The following is a 20,952-nucleotide window of genomic DNA, read 5'->3' on the forward strand; positions in this document are numbered from 1 at the left end:
CTGCGCAACATCCATACGAAAATACGCGAGCGCTGTCGACTCATCTTACGGAACTAGTCGAACAAATCCGAGTTCTGCCGATATACATTCGGTCGATTGGATCGGAAGAGAAGGCTAGAGGCAGGCTGTCATCCCAACTGGATGTAGCATCCTTTCCCCAGTTTTGAGAGGAAGAATCGGTGGGCGATTTGAGATAAAATGCCGTCGCTTTTATTCTGTGGGCCCAAGTTGGCCGCCTGTGGAATCGTGTTAAGCATCTGGGGTGTCATCATGCTGGTAAGGATTATAATCATCGTGACATTGCTTGCTAGCTGTAGCTAATGTTTTATCTATATGATAATAGTAAATATTGCGCATTTGTGTCTTTACCTTATAGAAAAATGTATACATTTATAATAAATGTGCATATATGGATCAGTTCAGTCACCTTTTTATCAGTAGAATAAACCAAGAGCTTGTATGAGGAATATAACGTTAACAGCAGGTGTTGGGATCATGGGATGTTAAGGCCTCATAGCTATTTTTTAGCGCTTTGACATGAGTTTTTACTATTTTTTCTTTCTTTTCATTTTTTTGTGTGTGTTTTCATAGGTATGTATTAGGTTCCTATCCATAATTAATTCCACCGTAATATTAAATATTAATAACAAACCCCGTTACGCTTTTTTTCAGTCAATGTTGGGAATTTTCTTCAGTGCAAAATCTGCCGTGCTGATTGAAGATGTTCCTTTTACTGAGGAAGACATCCGTGATGAGTAAGTTATTTGCTTTCAGAGAGCTGTCTGATTCACCTGTTAATATAAGTAAAACTGACTAAATAATGTGACAAAATATTTCTATTTCAAATAAATCCTGTTCTTTTGGACTTTCTTTTAATCAATAACATGAAAAATGTTTTTGATTAAATATCAAATATCAAGCAGCACAACCCTTTTTAACATTCATGATAATAAGAAATGTTTTTTTTAAGCCAAATCAGCTTATTGGATTGATTTTTGAAGAATCGTGTAATACTCACGTCTGGAGTAATGATGCTGAAAATTCAGCTTTACCATCACAGGAATAAATTACTTAATTATCTTAAAATATTTTCAAATAGAAAACAGTTCTAAGTTGTAATATTTCACAATTTTACTCTATATTTAATCAAATAAATGCAGGCTTGAACATAAGATTCTTTCGAAGACATTACTGACCCCATATTGTATTAGTTTGTATATGAATGAAGGTATGGTGATGTTTCTGCATTCAAATGTTTACTTGTTAATTTTCTTATTTTCAACAGCAAGAATCCACCGCAGAACATTTACAGTCTCTACAACCAAGTTGGCATCAACTGCTTCATTGCTGCTGCCATCTACGTAGGGGTCGGCGCGGTGTCTCTCTGTCAGGTTCGCCTTAACAAGCGCCAGGAGTACATGGTCACATAAACCTGAGCGATTTCAAATTCAACAGCAATTATTCCTAATTTATTTTTAAAAACTTCTCAACAGGACAGTTTGTCATTACATTGTCTAAAATTTGTCTATATTTGGCAGTTCATCTTCAAGTCAAAATCTCTAAACTAGATACTAGATACTGTAATGAATACAAAGTGAAATCATGTAAAACAGTATATATGCACATATACATGCGGTGTGCATATATATGCATGTTGTGTGTTATATTTGCCTCCACATTCCCTATGATATAAGTAAACAAAAAGTTTTTAATAGTTGTCTTCAAATGAATAACCTAAAAGACACTGTAAAACACTATGGGTGTGAATGACAGTAGCTGGTGTTTATGTAAAATGTGTGTATGGTGGACATTTTTGATTTTCAATACTTAAATGTTTGTGTGGTAATATAAATGTCTTATTTTATTGAAGTAAACCGCAACCCTTGTGCTGTATACTTGATATTATCACAACAGTGATGAACAACGCAAGATATGTAATTGGAGAGTCTTATGTTCCCTTCAATAAAATACTAGTGAAAAAAATATTTTATTGTTCTTTTGTCGTAAGTATTAAAAAAGCAATAACAGAAAATAAGAAAACGTAACATTTCTCAATATAACAAAGAAAGATATTCTGAGCAAATCACTGGGTTTTTCAAAGAAAATTCTTAAATTATTAAGAATAAAAAGTGTTGTCTTGTAGATGGTATTCTGATGTATGTAGATACGTATGAAGCTGGCTGGAAGATATTACAAAGAAATAGTCCATTTAATGCCTTTATGTCTGCGGATCAAGCATTATCTCACAGGTGCGTCCCAGTTCTCCCAGTTTGACACGGGCATATTCTGCACGGTTTAAGGCCATCTGACAGTCCTTTCTGGCCGAGTACGTCGATCCCTCATGAGGCTGACCTGTTGCCACCTTTACTCAGAAGGGAATAGAGAAAAAAAAAAAGTGCATCACATCACAGAGACAGTCTGAGTGTTGTTGTTTTTTTTTTTTTAAATCTATGTGTTTTATACACATACACAGCATAGACTGATAAAAGGTTGATCAATTGACTGAATGAAAGAGTAATACATACAGTTGAAGTCAAAAGTTTACGTACATCTTGCAGAATCTGCAAAATGTTAATTATTTTACCAAAATAAAAGGGATCATACAAAATGCATGTTATTTTTTATTTAGTACTGACCTTATTTCACATAAAAGATGTTTACATATAGTCTACAAGAGAAAATAATAGTTGAATTCATAAAAATGACCTGTTCAAAAGTTTACATACACTTGATTATTAATACTATGTTGTTACCTGAATGTTAAACTGCCTGCTGTTCTTCAGAAAAATCCTTCAGGTCCCACAAATTCTTTGGTTTTTCAGCATTTTTGTGTATTTGGACCCTTTCCAACAATTACTGTATGATTTTGAGATCCATCTAGGTACACTGAGGACAACTGAGGGACTCATATGCAACTATTACAGAAGGTTCAAACGCTCACTGATGCTCCAGAAGGAAACACAATGCATTAAGAGCCAGGGGTGTAACGTTTTGAACAGAATGAAGATGTGTACATTTATGTTTTTTTGCTTAAATATCATATTTTTTATTTAGTACTGCCAGTTCCCCAGAAGACAAAATAAGCTAAATTTACCCTCATAATGCTCTTAATACATTGTGTTTCCTTCTGGAGCATCAGTGAGCATTTGAACCTTCTGTAATAGTTGCATATGAGTCCCTCAGTTGTCCTCACTGTGAAAAGATGGATCTCAAAATCATACAGACAATGCTAGAAAGGATTCAAATACACAAAAATACTGAAAAACCAAAGAATTGGTGGGACCTGAAGGATTTCTAAAGAACAGCGGGCAGTTTAACTGTTCAGGACAAACAAGGGACTCATGAACAACTATCACTAAACAAAAACACAGCTGTGGATCATTCAGGTAACAACACTGTATTAAGAATCAAGAGTATGTAAATGTTTGAACAGGTCAGTTTTATAAATTCAACTATTATTTTCTTCTGTGGACTTTTTGTAAACGTTTTTTATGCAAAATATCTTTTTGAGGTCAGTACTAAATAAAAAATAAGCATTTTGTATGATCCCTCTAATTGTGGTAAAATAACATTTAGCAGATTCTGCAAGGTGTATGTAAACTTTTAACCTCAACTGTACATAGAACAACTGAAAAATAGATGAAAGATAAGACAGATGATAGATGGCCAAACGGATGGACAGAAAAATGAATAGATACATAGATAAATAGATAGATAGATAGATATGAGCACACACACACACCTGTGTCAGATATCGGATCTGTGCACTCAGTTCACTCTCAACTCTGTTGATGGAGGTCTGAAACTGGTTCAGCTGTCGGTCTAATAAACTGGCATTGGCCTTCTCTTTAGAAAGCTCCAGCACGATCGTTCCTAAAAAACAAAAAAACAGATACAGTTACTTTTCAATTCGAATGAACATATTAAAAGATAAATATCATTATAAAGCTGTAAAGATGAGGTTTAAATATGTATATTTGTAATGTCAATTACAAATCCCCTATTTAAATTAAACAACATCATTTAATCAACCTAAGCTGATTGCTGGTCTGTGTACTGGTTTTATAAGGGTTTCCTTGTATGATCAGCTAAATCCAGCTTGGCTAGTTTTATATTTCACCCAAAAATTAAAATTCTGTCATTAATTACTCTCCCTCATGTTGTTTCAAACCCATAAGACCTTTGTTCATCTTTAGAACACAAATTAAGATTTTTTTGATGAAATCCATCAGCTTTCTGACCCTGCGTAGACAGCAACGCAACTGACACATTCAAGGCCCAGAAAGATAGCAAGCACATCATTAAAATAAATGGTTCAACCTTAAATATATGAAGCTATGTGAATATTACTGTGCACAAAAAAAAAAAAAAAAAAAACTTTAATCGGCAATATCTTCTCCTCCGTGTCCACGTTCACATGCATTGTGGTAAAAACACATTGAAGGCACGGAAGAGAAGAAATAATGTTTTCTTTGTGCACAAAAAGTATTCTTGTAGCGTCATAAAATTACGGTTGAACCACTGATGTCACATTGACTATTTTAACGAGGTCCTTACTACCTTTCTTGGCCTTGAACGTGTCTGTTGCGTTCCTGTCTATGCAGGGTCAGAAAGCTCTCGGATTTCATCAAAAATATCTTAATTTGTGTTTTGAAGATGAACGAAGGTCTTACGGGTTTGAGATGACATGAGGGTGAGTATTGACAGAATTTTCATTTTTGGGTGAACTATCCCTTTATGCTTCTTTTTGTCAGCAGGGACCTCAGTTCTGAATATTTTATCATATTTAATACGAATACGTCATGATTTATAGGATAACGCAATCAGAATTCAAATCCCAGAATGTGACACAGTGTCTGAATTTATATTAAGCATTACTGAAATGAAACCCATGCATACATTTGTGAAGTGACAAACCTGCGCTCTGCAAAACTAAAGCAATCTCCTTCTCCACCTCTTCTAACGCTCTCAGTCTGTCATTAGCCATCCCGAACACACACCCTACAGAAGAAAGAGAAAATATAAGTCACTGTAAATATACAAAAGACACTAAAAACACTTAACTCTTACAAACATACAGAATAATCAACAACGGCAGCAAAACACAACCACACCCGTTAGCTGAACAACGAGTGTTTATTTACTGAAACACTGCAGACGCACTTTAGAAACGTATGTTTTATTAAAAATAATCTTAAGGCTACTTACATCTATAATCGTTCACAGTAAGCTAAACTTGACGCGATATCCGGCACCGTAGTGTCTAGTAAAACACAAAGCACTTTTAGTATGTATATTAGCGAAGTACGGAAGCCGCAGAAGAACAAAATAATAGAACGCGAAACCCGCTGACTGCCTTGGAGAAAACTAATCATGACGATGTAAACTAGTATTTAAAGCCGTTTGCGAAACATCCGATGAACGTCTGTTACAGAAATGAGTTATCTAGGGCTGCCTGTAATATTCAATGTAAAAACGCTTTAATAATACATCAGATAAGAGAATAAAATAGGTGAATTGTCTAACTGAGCTCCAGCACAGATTATGGATTCCTGGAAGAGTCACGTGCGGGCAGAGTTGTTTCACAGAGACTGCAGGCAGAAAGATCCCTTCTCTGGCCTTTTTGACAATGGTGAGTTTCGAAATGCTGTCAAATGTACAGAAACAAGCTATCAGTAATGCTTCAGTAATGACTGGATGCTCTGACAGTGTCCAGGCTGGAGGAGATGCTGGCTTTTCACATGAGACTCTGGAAAGACATGGACACATGCAGGTAACACACATGATGCTTGACATCTGTTGTTGTACTGATTTGATTTTTTGACTTATTGGAATAGATTATGCATATAACCTATATTCATCTAGATCCCCAGATGAAGGCGGCTCCCTTTATTTGAGAGTGAATGAGCTGGAATTTCTTAATCAACAGGTGAGAGGAATATTCGTAACAGTGAACTGCCTTTTTGCGAAAACAAACATTTTATTTTCCACCAGATCTTGAGATTTTGTGTATGACATGGTCATTTGGAAGTTTAAGGTTTTAGTTATGCTTAATCTTTAGAGGGTTTGCACCTACGTCGCAATTTGGTCAGTTACCCGGATCCGTGGCCATATTGGCGATACTCGGATGTAAACAACAGCATTGCACAGTTAATGTACAACTGAATACGCTGTTCTATGCTGTCTAAACCATGGAAAAAATGTGTGGAAGCTGCTAAGTCATATAGACAAGGACTTAATAAGCAGGAAAGAGTGCAAATTTTCGACAAACTAAAGTTAATTGGTGGTAAAGATATGTACGAGGAGTATTAAATAAGATATTAGCCTAATATTTCACCTACCCGCCCGGAAATGATAAGAACAAACACAAATGTTGTTAAGTTTCTTGCTATGGAAATCCCAGTTCAGTTTGGCCAAACACAAACGCCTTTTGTTCCTCAGACGGCTTTTTTTGCACTCTTCTCCTTGATTTGTTATATCTTTTAGCAGTCTATAGTACTCCAAATGTTTTTCCTAGTCTGACCGATTAGTACAGCCCAAAACATGACAATAATTGACCATTTTCAGCAGCAATAATCAGCAAAATATGCAAGTTTTGTTCGATTTAGTGGCATTGTTTACATTCAGAGTCACCAATATGACAGACTGATGACGTGTTCTGAAAACGTTCTATAAGAAATTTGTTTTTACTGTTTTGTTTCTGAGCATATTAAGCCATTAACTGAGATGTTTATTTGATTTATTCCAACATTTATTCTCTCAATTTATTCGTGGTATACACTACCAGTCAAAATTTTTGAACACTAAGATTTTTCATGTTTATATAAGAAGTCTCTTCTGCTCACCAAGCCTGCATTTATTTGATCTGAAGTACAGCAAAAACTGTCAAATTTTGAAATGTTTTTGCTATTTAAATTAACTGTTTTCTATTTGAATATATTTTAAAACGTAATTTATTCCTGTGATTTCAAAGCTGAATTTTTAGCATCATTACTCCAGTCACATGATCCTTCAGAAATCATTCTAATATTCTGATTTTCTGCAAAAACATTTATTATTATTATTATTATTATTATTATTATTGTTATTATTATTATGAGTAGAGTAGATTTTTTTTCAGGTTTATTTGGTGAATAGAAAGTTCAGAGGAGCAGCATTTATCTGAAATAGAAATATTTTGTAACATTATAAATGTTTTTATCAATTTTGATCAATTTAAAGCATCTTTGCTAAATAAAAGTATTAATTTCTATAATTTCTTCTCCAACCCAAAAATAGTATCAATATACTCAACTATATTACATATTGATAATAATATAAATAAAAAATATTTCTTGAACAGCAAATCAGCATATTAGAATGATTTCTGAAATATCATGTGACACTTAAGACTGGAGTAATGATGATGCTGAAAATTTAGCTTTGATCACAGGAATACAGAGATTACAGAGATTTTTTTATTATTATCATCAATATTTAAAACAGTGGAGTTAATACTTTTATAGCAAGAATGCTTTAAATTGATCAAACGTGATGATAAAGACATTTATAATTTTACAAAAGATTTCTATTTCAGATTAATGCTTTTCTTCTGAACTTTTTATTCATAGAATCCTGAAAAAAAATTCTACTCAGCTGTTCAACATAATAATAATAATAATAAATGATTTTTGAGCGGCAAATCAGAATATTACAATGATTTCTGAAGGAACATGTGACTGGAGTAATGATGCTAAAAATTCAGCTTTGAAATCACAGGAATAAATTACATTTTAAAATATATTCAAATAGAAAGCAGTTTTTTAAATAGTAAAAATATGTCACAAAAGTACTGTTTTTGCTGTACTTTGAATCAAATAAATGCAGGCTTGGTGAGCAGAAGAGACTTTAAAAACGTTAAAAATCTTACTATTCAAAAACTTTTGACTGGTAGTGTCTATTCAGATGAAACCTCAGTTTCCACAGTCTATCACTACTTCCTCTTCTGTTTTATCTAGCTCAAGCAGAAAATCTCAGATCTGACCAGTAATATATACCTGAAGGAGGCAGAGTTACAATACTGTCACTCACAGTAAGTAAAACAGCCAGTTACATCTTGAAAAAGATGAGAAAATCATCAAGACAAGCCATCCTAATAAGCCTCTGTGTCTTCCTGCCATAGAGTTGCCCGCTACAGGACCGAAGCAGTTGTATTGGCCCAGGGGGCTTCCTGTTTGAAGGCTAATCTAGAGGAACACGAGTATCAGCTTGAGTGTCAATCAAAGGAACTAACAGCACTGAAACTGGAGCACAGCTCACTGAGAGAGAAGCTGACTGCCGCAAACCTCCACAAAGAGCAGCTCCTCGAACGCTGGTTAGAAGAGAAGAAAGAGGAGGCTGAGAGGATTAATAAATACAATGCAACACAAGAAAGGTGAATATAATTATGTTAATATTTTATTAATGCTTTTTCAATGACTTTGCACATCAGTGATTTGCATTTGTTGTCCACTAGGTGGCAACGTTTGGCAGGTCGACTGAAGAAGCGGTATCGGGTCAGATCTCGCTCAGAAATCAAACCAGAGTCTAAAACTCAGCGTCCTCCTTCTTAGAAATGTAAATTTTGTTTTGTGGCTTTTTTCTATGCTTTTGGATTTTATTTTATATATAAAAAAAGATATGCAAGACACACTGGATTTTCCTACCAGATTGCTGAATTTAGAGGTTAGTAATAAACCTTTATTCTTAATATCCATGATTAATAACACAGTAACGCAGCCACGTTGTATTTCTATTAGTTTTATTTAAAAAAATTAAATAAAAATTCAGTTTTAAAAGAAAAATAAAATCAGTGTATCCTGTAATTATGAAAACAGATTTCCTTTCTCCTGAGGGATGTTAAATCTCTATACATTAACTGTGTTTTTTTATTTAACCAATGCAGCAGTCCAACAAGTTAAAAGCAGCACTTTCATATATTTACATCCTGCAGAAAAACAATATGTGCTCAATCACATATGATCCTCAATGAGAAACATGCACAGCCCGTGTCGCCGAAACGTCCATCTGTCTATACTGTACACAGATCATATGGAAATTCATGACTGTTTTTTGTCAAGTAATAAATATGGAGCAAATTTCATCATCTTTACAGATTGGTTTGCCATTCATAACAAGCTGGCACAATATGAGATATAATTTTTACATGCCTATGCAAAAATGTATGAAATTCCCTGGAATCCCCTCCTTCATTAGCTTTTCATATGTATACGTCATAAGTCTTTTACTTTTCTCCAGTTTTAAGTAAAATATCCCAATACTGCTTCTTTCGTAATGAGATGAATTGTTACACTCTTGGAGAAAAGAGATGCACAATTTGATGAGAAGCGCTTCTGTTCTTGATGAACGAGATGATAAAACATTCAGCAGTCCTCTTCCTTGTCGATTATTCCTTTTAACCGCAAACGAGCGAAGTCTTCAAATACGATGTCGTCATCTGGGGTTAAACTGCTGTTAAAGTAACATAGAAAACAATGTTTAAAACATGTGGGATGATACATACATGATTATTACGCTTAATGTTTATATTAAAAAAAAGTCTTACTTACTTTGTGTCAAACTCTATCAAGTTGGTGTCAATTGGTGGATCCAACACTGGAGCAGCTGTTGAACAAAAAAAGTAATAGTGACTTAAAGGAGAAGTCCACTTCCAGAACAACAATTTACAAATAATTTACTCACCCCCTTGTCATCCAAGATGTTCACGTCTTTCTGTCTTCAGTCGTGAAGTAATTATGGTTTTTGAGGAAAACATTTCAGGATTTTTATGTATATAATGGACTTCATTGGTGCCCCGAATTTGAACTTCCAAAATGTAGTTTAACTGCAGCTTCAAGGGGCTTTAAACGATCCCAGCCGAGGATTTTTTTTTTTAATAAAAATTTGTTTACTTTTTAAGCACAAAAGCTCGTGTAGCACAGGCTCTAAGATGCGCGTTCTTGAACAATTCATTCATTTTGAACAAATCTTTAACGTGACTCGGGAAGAACGAATTGTCTCGGCGAGTGATTCGTTCAGTCACGCATGCGCAACATCCTATTAGGTTCTGTACTGGAATTAGTTCACCTGTTTCGAGTCGTTCGTTCATCTTATGGGGCTGTCACGTGATGCTGATTTTGCTAAAATGAACGAAATGACTCGAAAAAAGATTTGTTTACTTTGCTGAATGAGACTCAAAGGTCCAAGTCGGTAAAATGATCCGAACTTCCCATCACTACTACGAATCACGTCTTCAACTCACCACAAGTTAATTGTCTGTGTACTCTGGCTCAGAAAGTTAGAGTATGTTGAAAAATTCCATGTTATTTTCTCCTACAACTTCAGAATCGTCCGACATCGTTGTACCTTTTTGTTTGTAAACAGCATTTGACTTACTTGCACTTTCTTAGTCTTTGTGCGTTCGCTTTGTAGACACTGGGTCTGTAGATCCGCCTACGTCCACGTGACCTTCCGATGTGATTCAATAGTACATGGACGTGCATCCCAGAGCCTGTGCTACACAAGCTTTTGTGCTTAAAAAGTAAACATTTTTATTTTTTAAAAAAAAATGACTGATCGTTTCGCTAGGTAAGACCCTTCTTTCTCGGCTGGGATCGCTTAGAGCCATTTGAAGCATTTAAACTACATTTTGGAAGTTCAAAATCGGGACACCAATGAAGTCCATTATATGCAGAAAAATCCTGAAATGTTTTCCTCAAAAACCATAATTTGTTCATGACTAGAGACAGAAAGACATGAACATCTTGGATGACAAGGGGGTGAGTAAATTATTTGTGAATTGTTGTTCTGGAAGTGGACTTCTCCTTTAATGAAGGAGTTCCTGTTACAGTTCCATGTGGCCTATTTTGTGATCATTTCTTGGCACAAACCTGAGGTTGAATGTAAAATGGTAGAGTCTGCTGGTTTTGGATGCATTAAGACAAAAGGCAGTTCCACTGAGACATCCCTGAATAAGAGAGAGAAAAAAAAACAAAACCAACACTGCCATCATTTGACATACTTGAGATGTAGAAGAGTTTATAAGAGGACGTATCTCTCAAGAACTGACTAGGTCATATTTCAATCCAAAACCAAAGCAATATTGCTTTTTTTTTTTTTTACTGAAAACAGAAGAAACAACTGTAAAACTTTTTTTGGATTCTAACATGTTCATCAATTAAGTCCCATTCTCTTCATTTTAAGTGTCTTGCTGTAACCTTGATATTTTAAACTTTTTTTTTATTCATATTTTATATATATATATATTTAATACTTTATTGTATATTACTGTCGATACTCATTATTTTGGATATATATCAGGTACAATACATGTCAAAATTTCTAAAGAAAAAAAAAACCCTCAATGCTGTAAAATATACAGGAGAGTAAGTTGGTACTACATTACCATAATATCGAAGTTTAAAATAACTGATTTTTATACAAACACTTAAATTACACTCAATTAAGTTTTACTAATAATAAAGTTACAATTACATTAAGCTGCAAGTAGCACTGACAGAGCCCTCACACCCAGGTTCACTGCTACCTGGTGGTTTTAGGAAAACAACGAACAGTGAACAATATGCAGTGGTAAATATAGGACTATAATATTGTTTTATAGCCAATTAAATGTGCCAAACTTCCTGCTGCCAGCTGGTGGCACTAAGGACTCTTACTTAACCTGAAGTTTGGTGCAGATTGAACATGGTATGTTTGCATTAGTGTGAAGCATGACATATCCTGTTGCCAACAGGCGGCACTATGGTTATACCTGAGTATTGGCATTTAGATGTATTCAGGCTAGGACTCTCGTCAAATGTGTGAAGTTTGGTGGCTGAGTTACAACTGCCTTTTCCATGGCGAAACACTGAACTTTGTCAGGGCGCCAAGGACACGACCTTTAACGAAAACTCAAGGTCTTCACCATTTAACATCACAAAGGCCATTAGATATACCAAATCTAATGTTGTTGTCAATAAATCTCTAGGAGGAGTTTGTTACAGCGTAAAACATGTCACTTCCTGTTGCCAGTAGGTTGCGTTATGACTATAACTGAATATGGTCATGGGAATTGTATGCTTGAATTATAACAACTACCATATACAACTAAAGAATTATTATACAACTAAAGTTAGTCAGGCCCCCACGGACACGCCCTTCAACGAAAACTCAAGATCTTTGCAATTTAACGTCACAAAGGGCTTTAGATTAGACTGACCAAATTTGGTGTTGATCTGTTTAAATCTCTAGGAAGAGTTTGTTTAAATACAACACCTGAAAATGGCAAAAATGGCACAAAACTTGCCAAGAAAATTAAAAATAACAGACTTCCTGTTCGGTTTCTGACTTTGTACAGAGGGACTTTTTTTGTAGGTATTGGTGTGTTACATGTGTCTACCAAATTTCATACATCGAGGGGCACTTTGTTGAAATTTTATAGGTGGTGCCATTTTGCCGCACCCACTCCTGAAACCCATATCAGATGTAAATTTTCACCACTTTTGACGCATGTGCAAAGTTTTATGAGTTTTCGAGCAAGTTTAGGCCCTCAAAAATGTGATTCATTTTGGAGAAGAAGAATCTGAGCAATTCCAATAGGGTTTCTGCACCGCCGGTGCTCGGGCCCTAATTGTAACAAAGACTATAGAATACCCAAGACTTGAGGAAAATGCAACGCTCATTATGGCCACAAAGCCCCACCTTCTTAATGAAAGAGCCAATTGTTGATTAGCAAAGTCAGCGCAATTTTAATCATAAGCTTGGTGAACAGTTTCGAAGAATTTGATGTTTTCCTATTCGGAGAGATAGTAAATTGAGCAAATTGAGAAATCAAAATTTTTTACCCAGCCCTAAAAAAAAAATAAAAAAATACACGACATGTATTTTGGATTTGGAGATAAAAAAATATTTAAAAAAAAAATATGACCTAGACATTTCTTAGTGAGATTCATCCATTCATGCGGTTTCATGTGTGTTAAGGTTAGTGCTCTAACACTATGGATATCAGACAGGAAGCATCAGGGTAAAGTTGAGCAGAGCATTCAACACCATGCAGATTTCCTTTTTATGGCAAACCTAGAGACACTACAGCAAGACACCAGAATGCACAATGGATGTATTTACCTCTCCAGCAAGCTGCTTAAAAGCCTGACGCAACACACAGATGGAGGGGAAGGAAACAGACAGAAAGAGAGACATAAAACAATGGGAGAATGACAAAATGATTTGATAACCAGAACGAAGCAGCACAGAGAGGCAAGGGCTCAGGGAGGGAATATAAAACACAAAGCTCACAGCATCCTGCAAGAGTTCTAACAGCTAAAGCACAGCACGCTAATTGACCACCACTGAAAATATCAAACCAATAAAAAGAGAAGAAAACAAGGTCAACCTCACAAACTGACTAATTCACTATTGTAAATATATATGTCACAGAGAATTGACATGGTGTGTATAGGACAGATGAATCATACCGTGAAACTTGTGTACATATACACACACACACATACACACAATGAATTACAAGTGACAAGGTCTCACTAATTGTTATTGCCTTAATATTTGTGGACACTTAGAGACTAATCAAAACTGCTCCCCAGTGTGCGACTGTAGAAAGGAAGCAGGTGACTCACCCCCCACGGGAGACCACCAGTTTGACTTTGACCCGATATGACACCAGCACACCCAGAACTTCCTTATTACTCACATCCTTCACACTGCAGTCAAACAAACAAACAGAATCAGTCAATCAACACTTTGTTCTCAAAGAATGAAGGTCAACACAAAACTTCTGCAAAGTGACATGCTATGAAACTGGGAAATCAACTGCTTTCCCAATCAACTGGCACCAGGAAACTTACATTTTTTGAACATTTTGACTGCTTAACTAACTTGATTTTTGCAAATATGCCTGTATGTGTTAATGAAGGTAACATTTTGGATTTCTACAATGTTACCATTTTTATAAGGTGTTTTTGCATAGTAACCACTGAGCATATGGGTAAAATGGGGTGGTTAAAGGGTCAGTTGACCAAAAAATTAAAGTTCTGTCATTAATTATCGACCGTCATGCTGTTCCAAACCCGTAAAATCTTCGTTCATCTTTGGGACTCAAGTTAACATGTTATTGGTGAAATATAAGAGCTTTCTGACCCCTGTGAAGACAGCAACGCAACTGACACATTCAAGGCCAAGAAAGGTAGTAAGAACATTGTTAAAATAGTCCACGTGACATAGGGCTGTCAACAATTAATCGCGATTAATTGCATACAAAATAAAAGTTTAAGTTTGCCTAATATATGTGTGTGTACTGTGTGTAATTATTATGTATCTGCAATATCAATGTACTCTTATGTACAGTGTACTGTGTAATTATTATGTATATATAAATACACACAAATTAATGTGTATATATATGAGAAATATGTTATTAATATACAAAATGATTTTATTTATATATAACATAAATTATATAAAATTTATAATAAATACATATTCTTGTAAATATTTCTTAAATATATACATGAATGTGTTTGTATTTATATATACATAATAATTGTACGCAGTACACACACATATATTAGGCAAACTCAAACTTTTATTTTGTATGCAATTAATCACGATTAATAGTTGACAGCCCTAACGTGACATCAGTGGTTCAACCTTAATGTCATGAAGCTACGAGAATTCTTTTTCCGCGCGAAGAATATATAATATAATATAATAATATAATATTATACTAATATAAAGACTTTATTCAACAATTTCTTCTCTTTTGTTTCAGTCTTCAACCCGTTCATGTGCATTCATCGTCTGCATATTTTGGTTCAAAAGTCATCCTCTGTCAAAATCTTCAGACAGTTTACAAATACTCTTATGTACAGTGTGCATCTTCCTTGCTTGTAAACAAGGCGCAGTGCATCCGGGTTCTACGTCAGAATAGCTCCACACACGTGAAGTTGCACTCTCGTGAATGCACATGAAACACTGACACAGAAGTCGTTATTTTTTGTTCACAAATTATTCTCATAGCTTCATAACATTAAGGTTGAAACACTGATGTCACATAGACTATTTTAACCATGTCCTCACTACATTTCTGGTAGTTGCTTTGTCTTTGCAGGGCCAAAAAGCTGTCGGATTTCATTAAAAATATCGTAATTTGTGCTCTGAACACGAACAAAGGTCTTACGGGTTTGTACCAACATGAGGGAGAGTAATTTCTGACAGAATTTTCATTTTTGGATGAACTATCCCTTTAAGTACAGTACATAGTAATACTCACATAGTACTGGATGCCAGGTTGGTGTCTTCATGTTTGAGTTTTCCATCCAGCGCCAGTCCTCTCTTCTCTCGATTGTTGTTGAGAGTGGGTGTGAGTGTGTACACTTTACAAAAAGTAGAGCTGGATGCCACCTGATCGCTGCAGGACACAGAGACGGAACGAACACACATGGTTACCCATGTACACATCACTTCAAGTCAGCAAACAGGCTGAAGAAGATGGTTTTTGTGTCACTTTTGGGCAGGTTTGTTCTTCTAATAATATCTCAATCATAAATCTTAAATTAAAGACAACTAATAAAAACATTTCAAAACACCAACATCTATCCACATTTTTCTTGCTGTAAGAGCGGAAGCTCCGTTTGTGCTCCATCTTATGGGTCTGGCTTCCGGTCTCATCCGCGTCCAACTATTTTTAGCTGTACAAAACAATTTGTTTTGCTGCTTGATATTACAGATTGGTGTCTCTTACCGTATTAGTTTAATGTATTATGTTAATTATGAGCAAACTGGTTTGTAGTGCAAACAGTTGTAGCGACTTCACGGTGTTATTCTTCTCGTTATTTTGGATAATGAATTACCCATAGGCTTACTTCCACGTTAAAGATAAAGTGGATACAGACTAAATAAAACACTTACTCTGCCTCTATCTGAGCCACTGGACATTTGTACTGTGCTGTACTGAACAGACAGATATCAGCATACTGTCGAACTGTAAAGACACAAATGTAAACAGTACAGTATAATTATGCAAACAGATCACAGATGATGAGAGTGATATGAAAATAATGTCATCCTACAAACAGCAACTTACCTGATATTTTAACCCTTTTGACAGTCTTGGTTGAGTTATTGGTGACATGGACGTTAACACTGATTGGCTCGCCATGGTAATAGAGCTGGGTAAGAAAATTGAGGTTAATTATAGGTTAATTAACTCTTACTAGCACTGTGTTAAACCTGATGATGCATTAAAATATGTATATATTTTCACATTCCATGTCTGTTTGGACCCAAAGAATCGTTGTTTTATAAACAGTCATAACTTAATATTTCTCAACTAAAACTTGAATGTTACCATGTTATTACAATGTTATTACTGCATTTACCCCTTTTGATTAAAACACTAAGAAACTCCTTCAAATATATATATATATATATATATATATATATATAAATAAATAAGTAAATAAATATATATATTTATATATATACACATACTTGTGTCCAAAATGACCCGAATATGAAACGCAACATTTTTTTTAAATGGCTATATCTTCTAGAAAATAATTGTGAAAAAAATAATAATAATAATAATTTAAAAAAAATACTAACAAAAAAAAAATGTGTGTATTTTTGAGGGTCTTAAAGCACTTGCAAAGGTTCATTCCCTTACTAAAACAACACATTTTTTAGAAATGTTTATGGATCTCTTCCAAGTCAATAGACCCGAAATGAGTTACGAGGGTAAAACAATGCGATACCTCTTTATCTAGTGAAGCCTCTAGGTGTAAAGACCGGTCTGACATGAGAAAACTCCTCGTCGTTTCCACCATCGGCTGTGGGCCAGGTTTCTCGGGTGCATACTGGACTTTACGTATCACTAATCGCACTGAATTCCTGTGGAGGAGGAAATAAGCTTCAAATAAGATGTAAACTCTCTTAATTAATCTCTTTTACACAAATGATTAGAGCAGAAAATTGTCAATAATCAAACCGTTTGTGGTTCTTCTCCTCCATTGTTTTGGCGCAGAAAGCCCTGATCTCAAAATCCACACCGCAGGCCTGAAAAGAAAAAGAAGCAGGTGAACAAAAGACAAGCTTGCCCAAGCTTCAAAAACAGGATGTGTGCAAAATTGGGTGACACATCCAAAGGTGTTAGATTGTGTTTGTTATGTTAAAATGAGCTGTGTAGGAGTGATAATACCTTTCCTGTGTCCTCAGGCCCGGGCTGCAGAGTAACAGAGCACGGCAAGTTTTGCGGTATCTAAAAAAAGCAGAAGAACTTATGCATCTGATCAAGTACAGTCAAAAAAAAAAAAAAAAAGTTTCAGTTGTCATCTGAAACCAAATCGATAATTACTTTCATGTTATAACTGTATAACTATATACATTAAAATTGAACATATACTATTCAGATCTAGTGACTAATACCAATATGTCTTAATAAATGCTACAAGTGAATTTAAGCATCACATCACCATTTAAAAGATGTAAAAAAACTCACAGGGAGGAACTCACAGTGAAATGGAAAGGATAAGCATTCTGGCCCAGTTTCTTCAAAAGCCTCTCCTGCAGACGACTGTGGGGCTTGGATTCCTCTGGAATGGGGGGATAGGCCTGAAAAGTGTAGATGTAAAGATCTTTTCGGAAGGAGAGCCCTAGAACGTCAAGGTCCTCACGGCCATACCGGAACGCACAGGTTAAAGTCACAAATACTGTAGGAAAAACAAATAAAGTTGAATAGATTACTACAGAAACACCAGAAGTGAGATATCATTTGCATTCGAAGTTAAGTAAGTTACGATAAAGTATGGAAAAACATTCCATATTAGATAAGCTTTCCAAATTCATCAACTGGAAAACCAAACAGTAGGGATGCTCGATATATTGGTATCATATAATTTAATTGTGCATGCTCATTTCCTTGTATTTACATTAAGACTACCTTTGCCGTCATCTAATGCTCACTTGAATCTTTAAAAAGTAATAATTAAATAACACAGCTGTAATTTTTAGGCAACAAATCTCAAAACGAATATCCATTTTTCATACTGTACTTCATAATATTAACACACAGAACTTTACTTGTAGCATCTTTTTTTTTTTTTTATTATTTAGATAAAATAATATATGTAAATATACAAACAACAGCTACTACCAAATATGTTGTTCTGCTATTTTATTTTGTCTAAACCTTGGAAAAAATGTGTGGAAGCTGCTAAATCATATTAGGACTTAGTAAGCAGGAAAAGGCGCAATATTTTGACAAACTACAGTTAATAGGTGATTAAGATGCGTACGAGAAGTATTAATATATTAACCTAATATTTCACCTACCTAATCGGAAATGATAAGAACAAACACAAATGTTTTCAAGGCAAGAATCTTGACAATCCTGGCTCAGCTTGGCCAACAACAAACACCTTTTGTTCCTCAGTTTTTTGTGCACCTCTGCTTGATTTGTTAAAACTTTTAGCAGTCTATAGTACTCCAAATGTTTTTCCCGGTCCGACTGATTAGTACAGCCCAAAATATAACAATAATTGACCATTTTCAGCAGCAATCAGTTAAATATGCAAGTTCCATTGGGTTCAGTGGCAGTGTTTACGATCAGTGCTGCCAATATCGCCAACTGATGACGTGTCGTGAAAACACTCTATATCTACAGTTTACTGCTTACCAGGCATTACATGCAAATAACTATTGACTTATCGGTATTGTCAAAAACCAAATAGCAAAGATGTTTTCCGACTCACCTTTTCTATCTTTGAGATATTCAGGGTCGACCAAAATCACACCATCTGTAGCAGAAGTATAATACGATTTATGTCAGTGAACGTTCACTAGTAGACTTTCACTTCTCCATTTAAATTCAATTGAACTGTTAATCTCAAACCACTGACCAACAGGGTCCACATGATCTAGGTGATCCACAAAATCTCTTTTCCCCAGATATACTGTAAGCTGTGAAAACAGACATGGTTGAAACTACAACTTGTGGAAACCACAATTGTTATACCGTAACATATAAAAAATCTTACCTTGCAATTTGGACTGGACTTCTTGAATACCCTTCAGAATAGAAAAGAGTGCATGAATAGCCACAGACATTATCAAAGCTGATCGTTTGTAAATGTAGGTGGGAACATTTTAAACTAAAGCAGATGGCAAGAGCAAACAAACGGTGGAGAGCAACAAATGGCATACTGGGAGAACTAGTTTGCTTGCAACGCCCAGTATTACTATAAAACATGCTGACTATATTAATAATACTACGTTTGATTAAATAACTAGAAAGATCAGTATGAGAATGTTGCATACAACCTACATGGGCAGCTGTTGTTAGCTGCCAGGCTATGCGACATGCATGCTAAAGGATGAACTGACTTCTATTGAAGCCTTTGAAAACATATTTCTAACGCAATTATAAAAACAAAACGTTTTTAATTTAATAACCGTACACGTTAAGTGCCGTTTCTCCATCATGCTCTGTCAGGTTATCCATCCACGTCCATTTACAATCCAGCTAGTATTAGCTACTGTTCGCTTTATAATTTCAATAGTAATGATATCAAACAAAATTTATTTGAGGTCTGAATCCATAAAAAATACTCACCGGGTGCCTGCCTTGTCCCCCATAATGAGGGAGGATTTGGCCGTGGGAATTTGTGGAGGAAAACACGGCTATGGCACAGAGTGTAAACAGCAGCTCCTGTAGGCGTTCAATCGTTCCCTGGTAGCTGGCGGTGGGCGGGGCTACTGTTGAATCACGTGATCAGCAGATACAACAACCAGTGATGGTTCACAGAGTGTACAAGTATGCAAATAAATATATTATTTATTTAACTTTTAATATATTTATTTAATAACACTGAGTATTCGCATCTATTTCTGTTTTCTTAATTATATTAAGTGTTTTATTTATGTATTATATTATACTATTCATTATATATACTTCTTACGGTGTGTATATATAGTACAAAAGACCTCTAGTATGATACTATGTACTAAGTCACACAGTATCTTTTTCCCATAATAAAATGTACATGTGAGAATGGTGAGGTACTAGAGCTCATCCGTGCTTTGATAACACAGGGGGTCAAACATGTCATCTTTTGATGTATTTCTATCTGGTGGCAGTGTGGGATGACATCAAAAGAGAGATATTTTCTCTAAGAGGTTTTCCCTATTTGTCAATGTAATATCTCTACAGTTATTGTTTGGTTGGGCCACTTATGTGGTAGATGGTTTTTCTTTCCTTGTAATTATAGCTTGAAGGGAGTAGCTTCAGAGAACAGTTAAGGTGTCACAACACATGCTGGTTTGAAATGATGAATGGATTTCTTTTTGGTCTTGTTGCCAGACTCAGATGAATTTTATGATCTCATAATTATGAGATAAAAAAAAAAAAGTCATAAGTACAATATGAAGTTAAAATGTTAACATACTAAGTCTTAATTATGACAAAAACAAAACAAAACTGACAGTCAAAAATGACATTAAAGTTTAAATTATGACAAAAAAGACCATAATCACGAGATAAAAAAATAGAAATGATCACATACTGTCATTATAATGACACAAGTTTTATAAATAGCATAAAAAGACAAAATGCTATGAGAAAGTTAAGTTATTGTGAGAAATTTATCAAGATATATTAACAAAAATATCAAAAATATATCTAAATATCAAAAAGTAATTGCTGACTTACAAGCTAATGTAAACTTTTTAAAGTAAAAAAATTATATATGTACATTATCAGTTAAAGTTTTTAGACCGTAAGATACGCAGGCTGCTCACCAAGCCTGCATTTATTTGATCCAAAGTACAGCAAAAACAATAAAATTTGGAAATATTTTTACTATTTAAAATAACTATTTGAATATTTTTAAAAATGTAATTTATTCCTGTGATTTCAAAGCTGAATTT

General features: G+C 34.9%; 4 protein-coding genes across 5 annotated transcripts; 2 read left to right on the forward strand and 2 right to left on the reverse strand.

Moving 5' to 3' along the window:
• Window positions 1-64: 64 nt before the first annotated feature.
• rnasekb (ribonuclease, RNase K b) lies at window positions 65-1,985 on the forward strand. The gene is made up of 3 exons (XM_051121111.1): window positions 65-276; window positions 673-755; window positions 1,286-1,985. The coding sequence occupies exons 1-3, from the start codon at window positions 199-201 to the stop codon at window positions 1,428-1,430; spliced, it is 306 nt and encodes a 101-aa protein (XP_050977068.1). The 5' UTR covers window positions 65-198; the 3' UTR covers window positions 1,431-1,985.
• Window positions 1,969-5,340, reverse strand: med11 (mediator complex subunit 11). The gene is made up of 4 exons (XM_051121110.1): window positions 5,209-5,340; window positions 4,918-5,001; window positions 3,743-3,873; window positions 1,969-2,362 (listed from the first exon to the last, which is right to left on the reverse strand). Exons 2-4 carry the CDS (start codon window positions 4,985-4,987, stop codon window positions 2,219-2,221), a joined length of 345 nt encoding a protein of 114 aa, XP_050977067.1. The 5' UTR covers window positions 4,988-5,001; window positions 5,209-5,340; the 3' UTR covers window positions 1,969-2,218.
• A 151-nt stretch (window positions 5,341-5,491) lies between these two features.
• On the forward strand, window positions 5,492-8,632 carry si:ch1073-143l10.2 (uncharacterized protein LOC565165 homolog). Its single transcript, XM_051121109.1, has 6 exons — window positions 5,492-5,632; window positions 5,710-5,773; window positions 5,866-5,929; window positions 7,998-8,071; window positions 8,162-8,413; window positions 8,495-8,632. The coding sequence occupies exons 1-6, from the start codon at window positions 5,545-5,547 to the stop codon at window positions 8,589-8,591; spliced, it is 639 nt and encodes a 212-aa protein (XP_050977066.1). The 5' UTR covers window positions 5,492-5,544; the 3' UTR covers window positions 8,592-8,632.
• On the reverse strand, window positions 8,414-19,779 carry arrb2a (arrestin, beta 2a). 2 transcript variants are annotated; one of them, XM_051121107.1, is made up of 16 exons: window positions 19,640-19,779; window positions 19,065-19,095; window positions 18,927-18,987; window positions 18,780-18,824; window positions 17,542-17,738; window positions 17,228-17,287; window positions 17,018-17,085; window positions 16,785-16,920; window positions 16,115-16,199; window positions 15,940-16,012; window positions 15,302-15,439; window positions 13,650-13,733; window positions 13,141-13,164; window positions 10,908-10,984; window positions 9,588-9,642; window positions 8,414-9,489 (listed from the first exon to the last, which is right to left on the reverse strand). In XM_051121107.1, exons 1-16 carry the CDS (start codon window positions 19,660-19,662, stop codon window positions 9,402-9,404), a joined length of 1,245 nt encoding a protein of 414 aa, XP_050977064.1. In that variant the 5' UTR covers window positions 19,663-19,779; the 3' UTR covers window positions 8,414-9,401. The 2 variants fall into 2 exon arrangements, with proteins under 2 accessions (XP_050977064.1, XP_050977065.1); XM_051121108.1 differs by lacking the exon at window positions 13,141-13,164.
• Window positions 19,780-20,952: the final 1,173 nt, after the last annotated feature.

This window comes from Labeo rohita, chromosome 10, assembly GCF_022985175.1.
Source record: "Labeo rohita strain BAU-BD-2019 chromosome 10, IGBB_LRoh.1.0, whole genome shotgun sequence".
NCBI classification, from domain to species: Eukaryota; Metazoa; Chordata; class Actinopteri; order Cypriniformes; family Cyprinidae; genus Labeo; species Labeo rohita.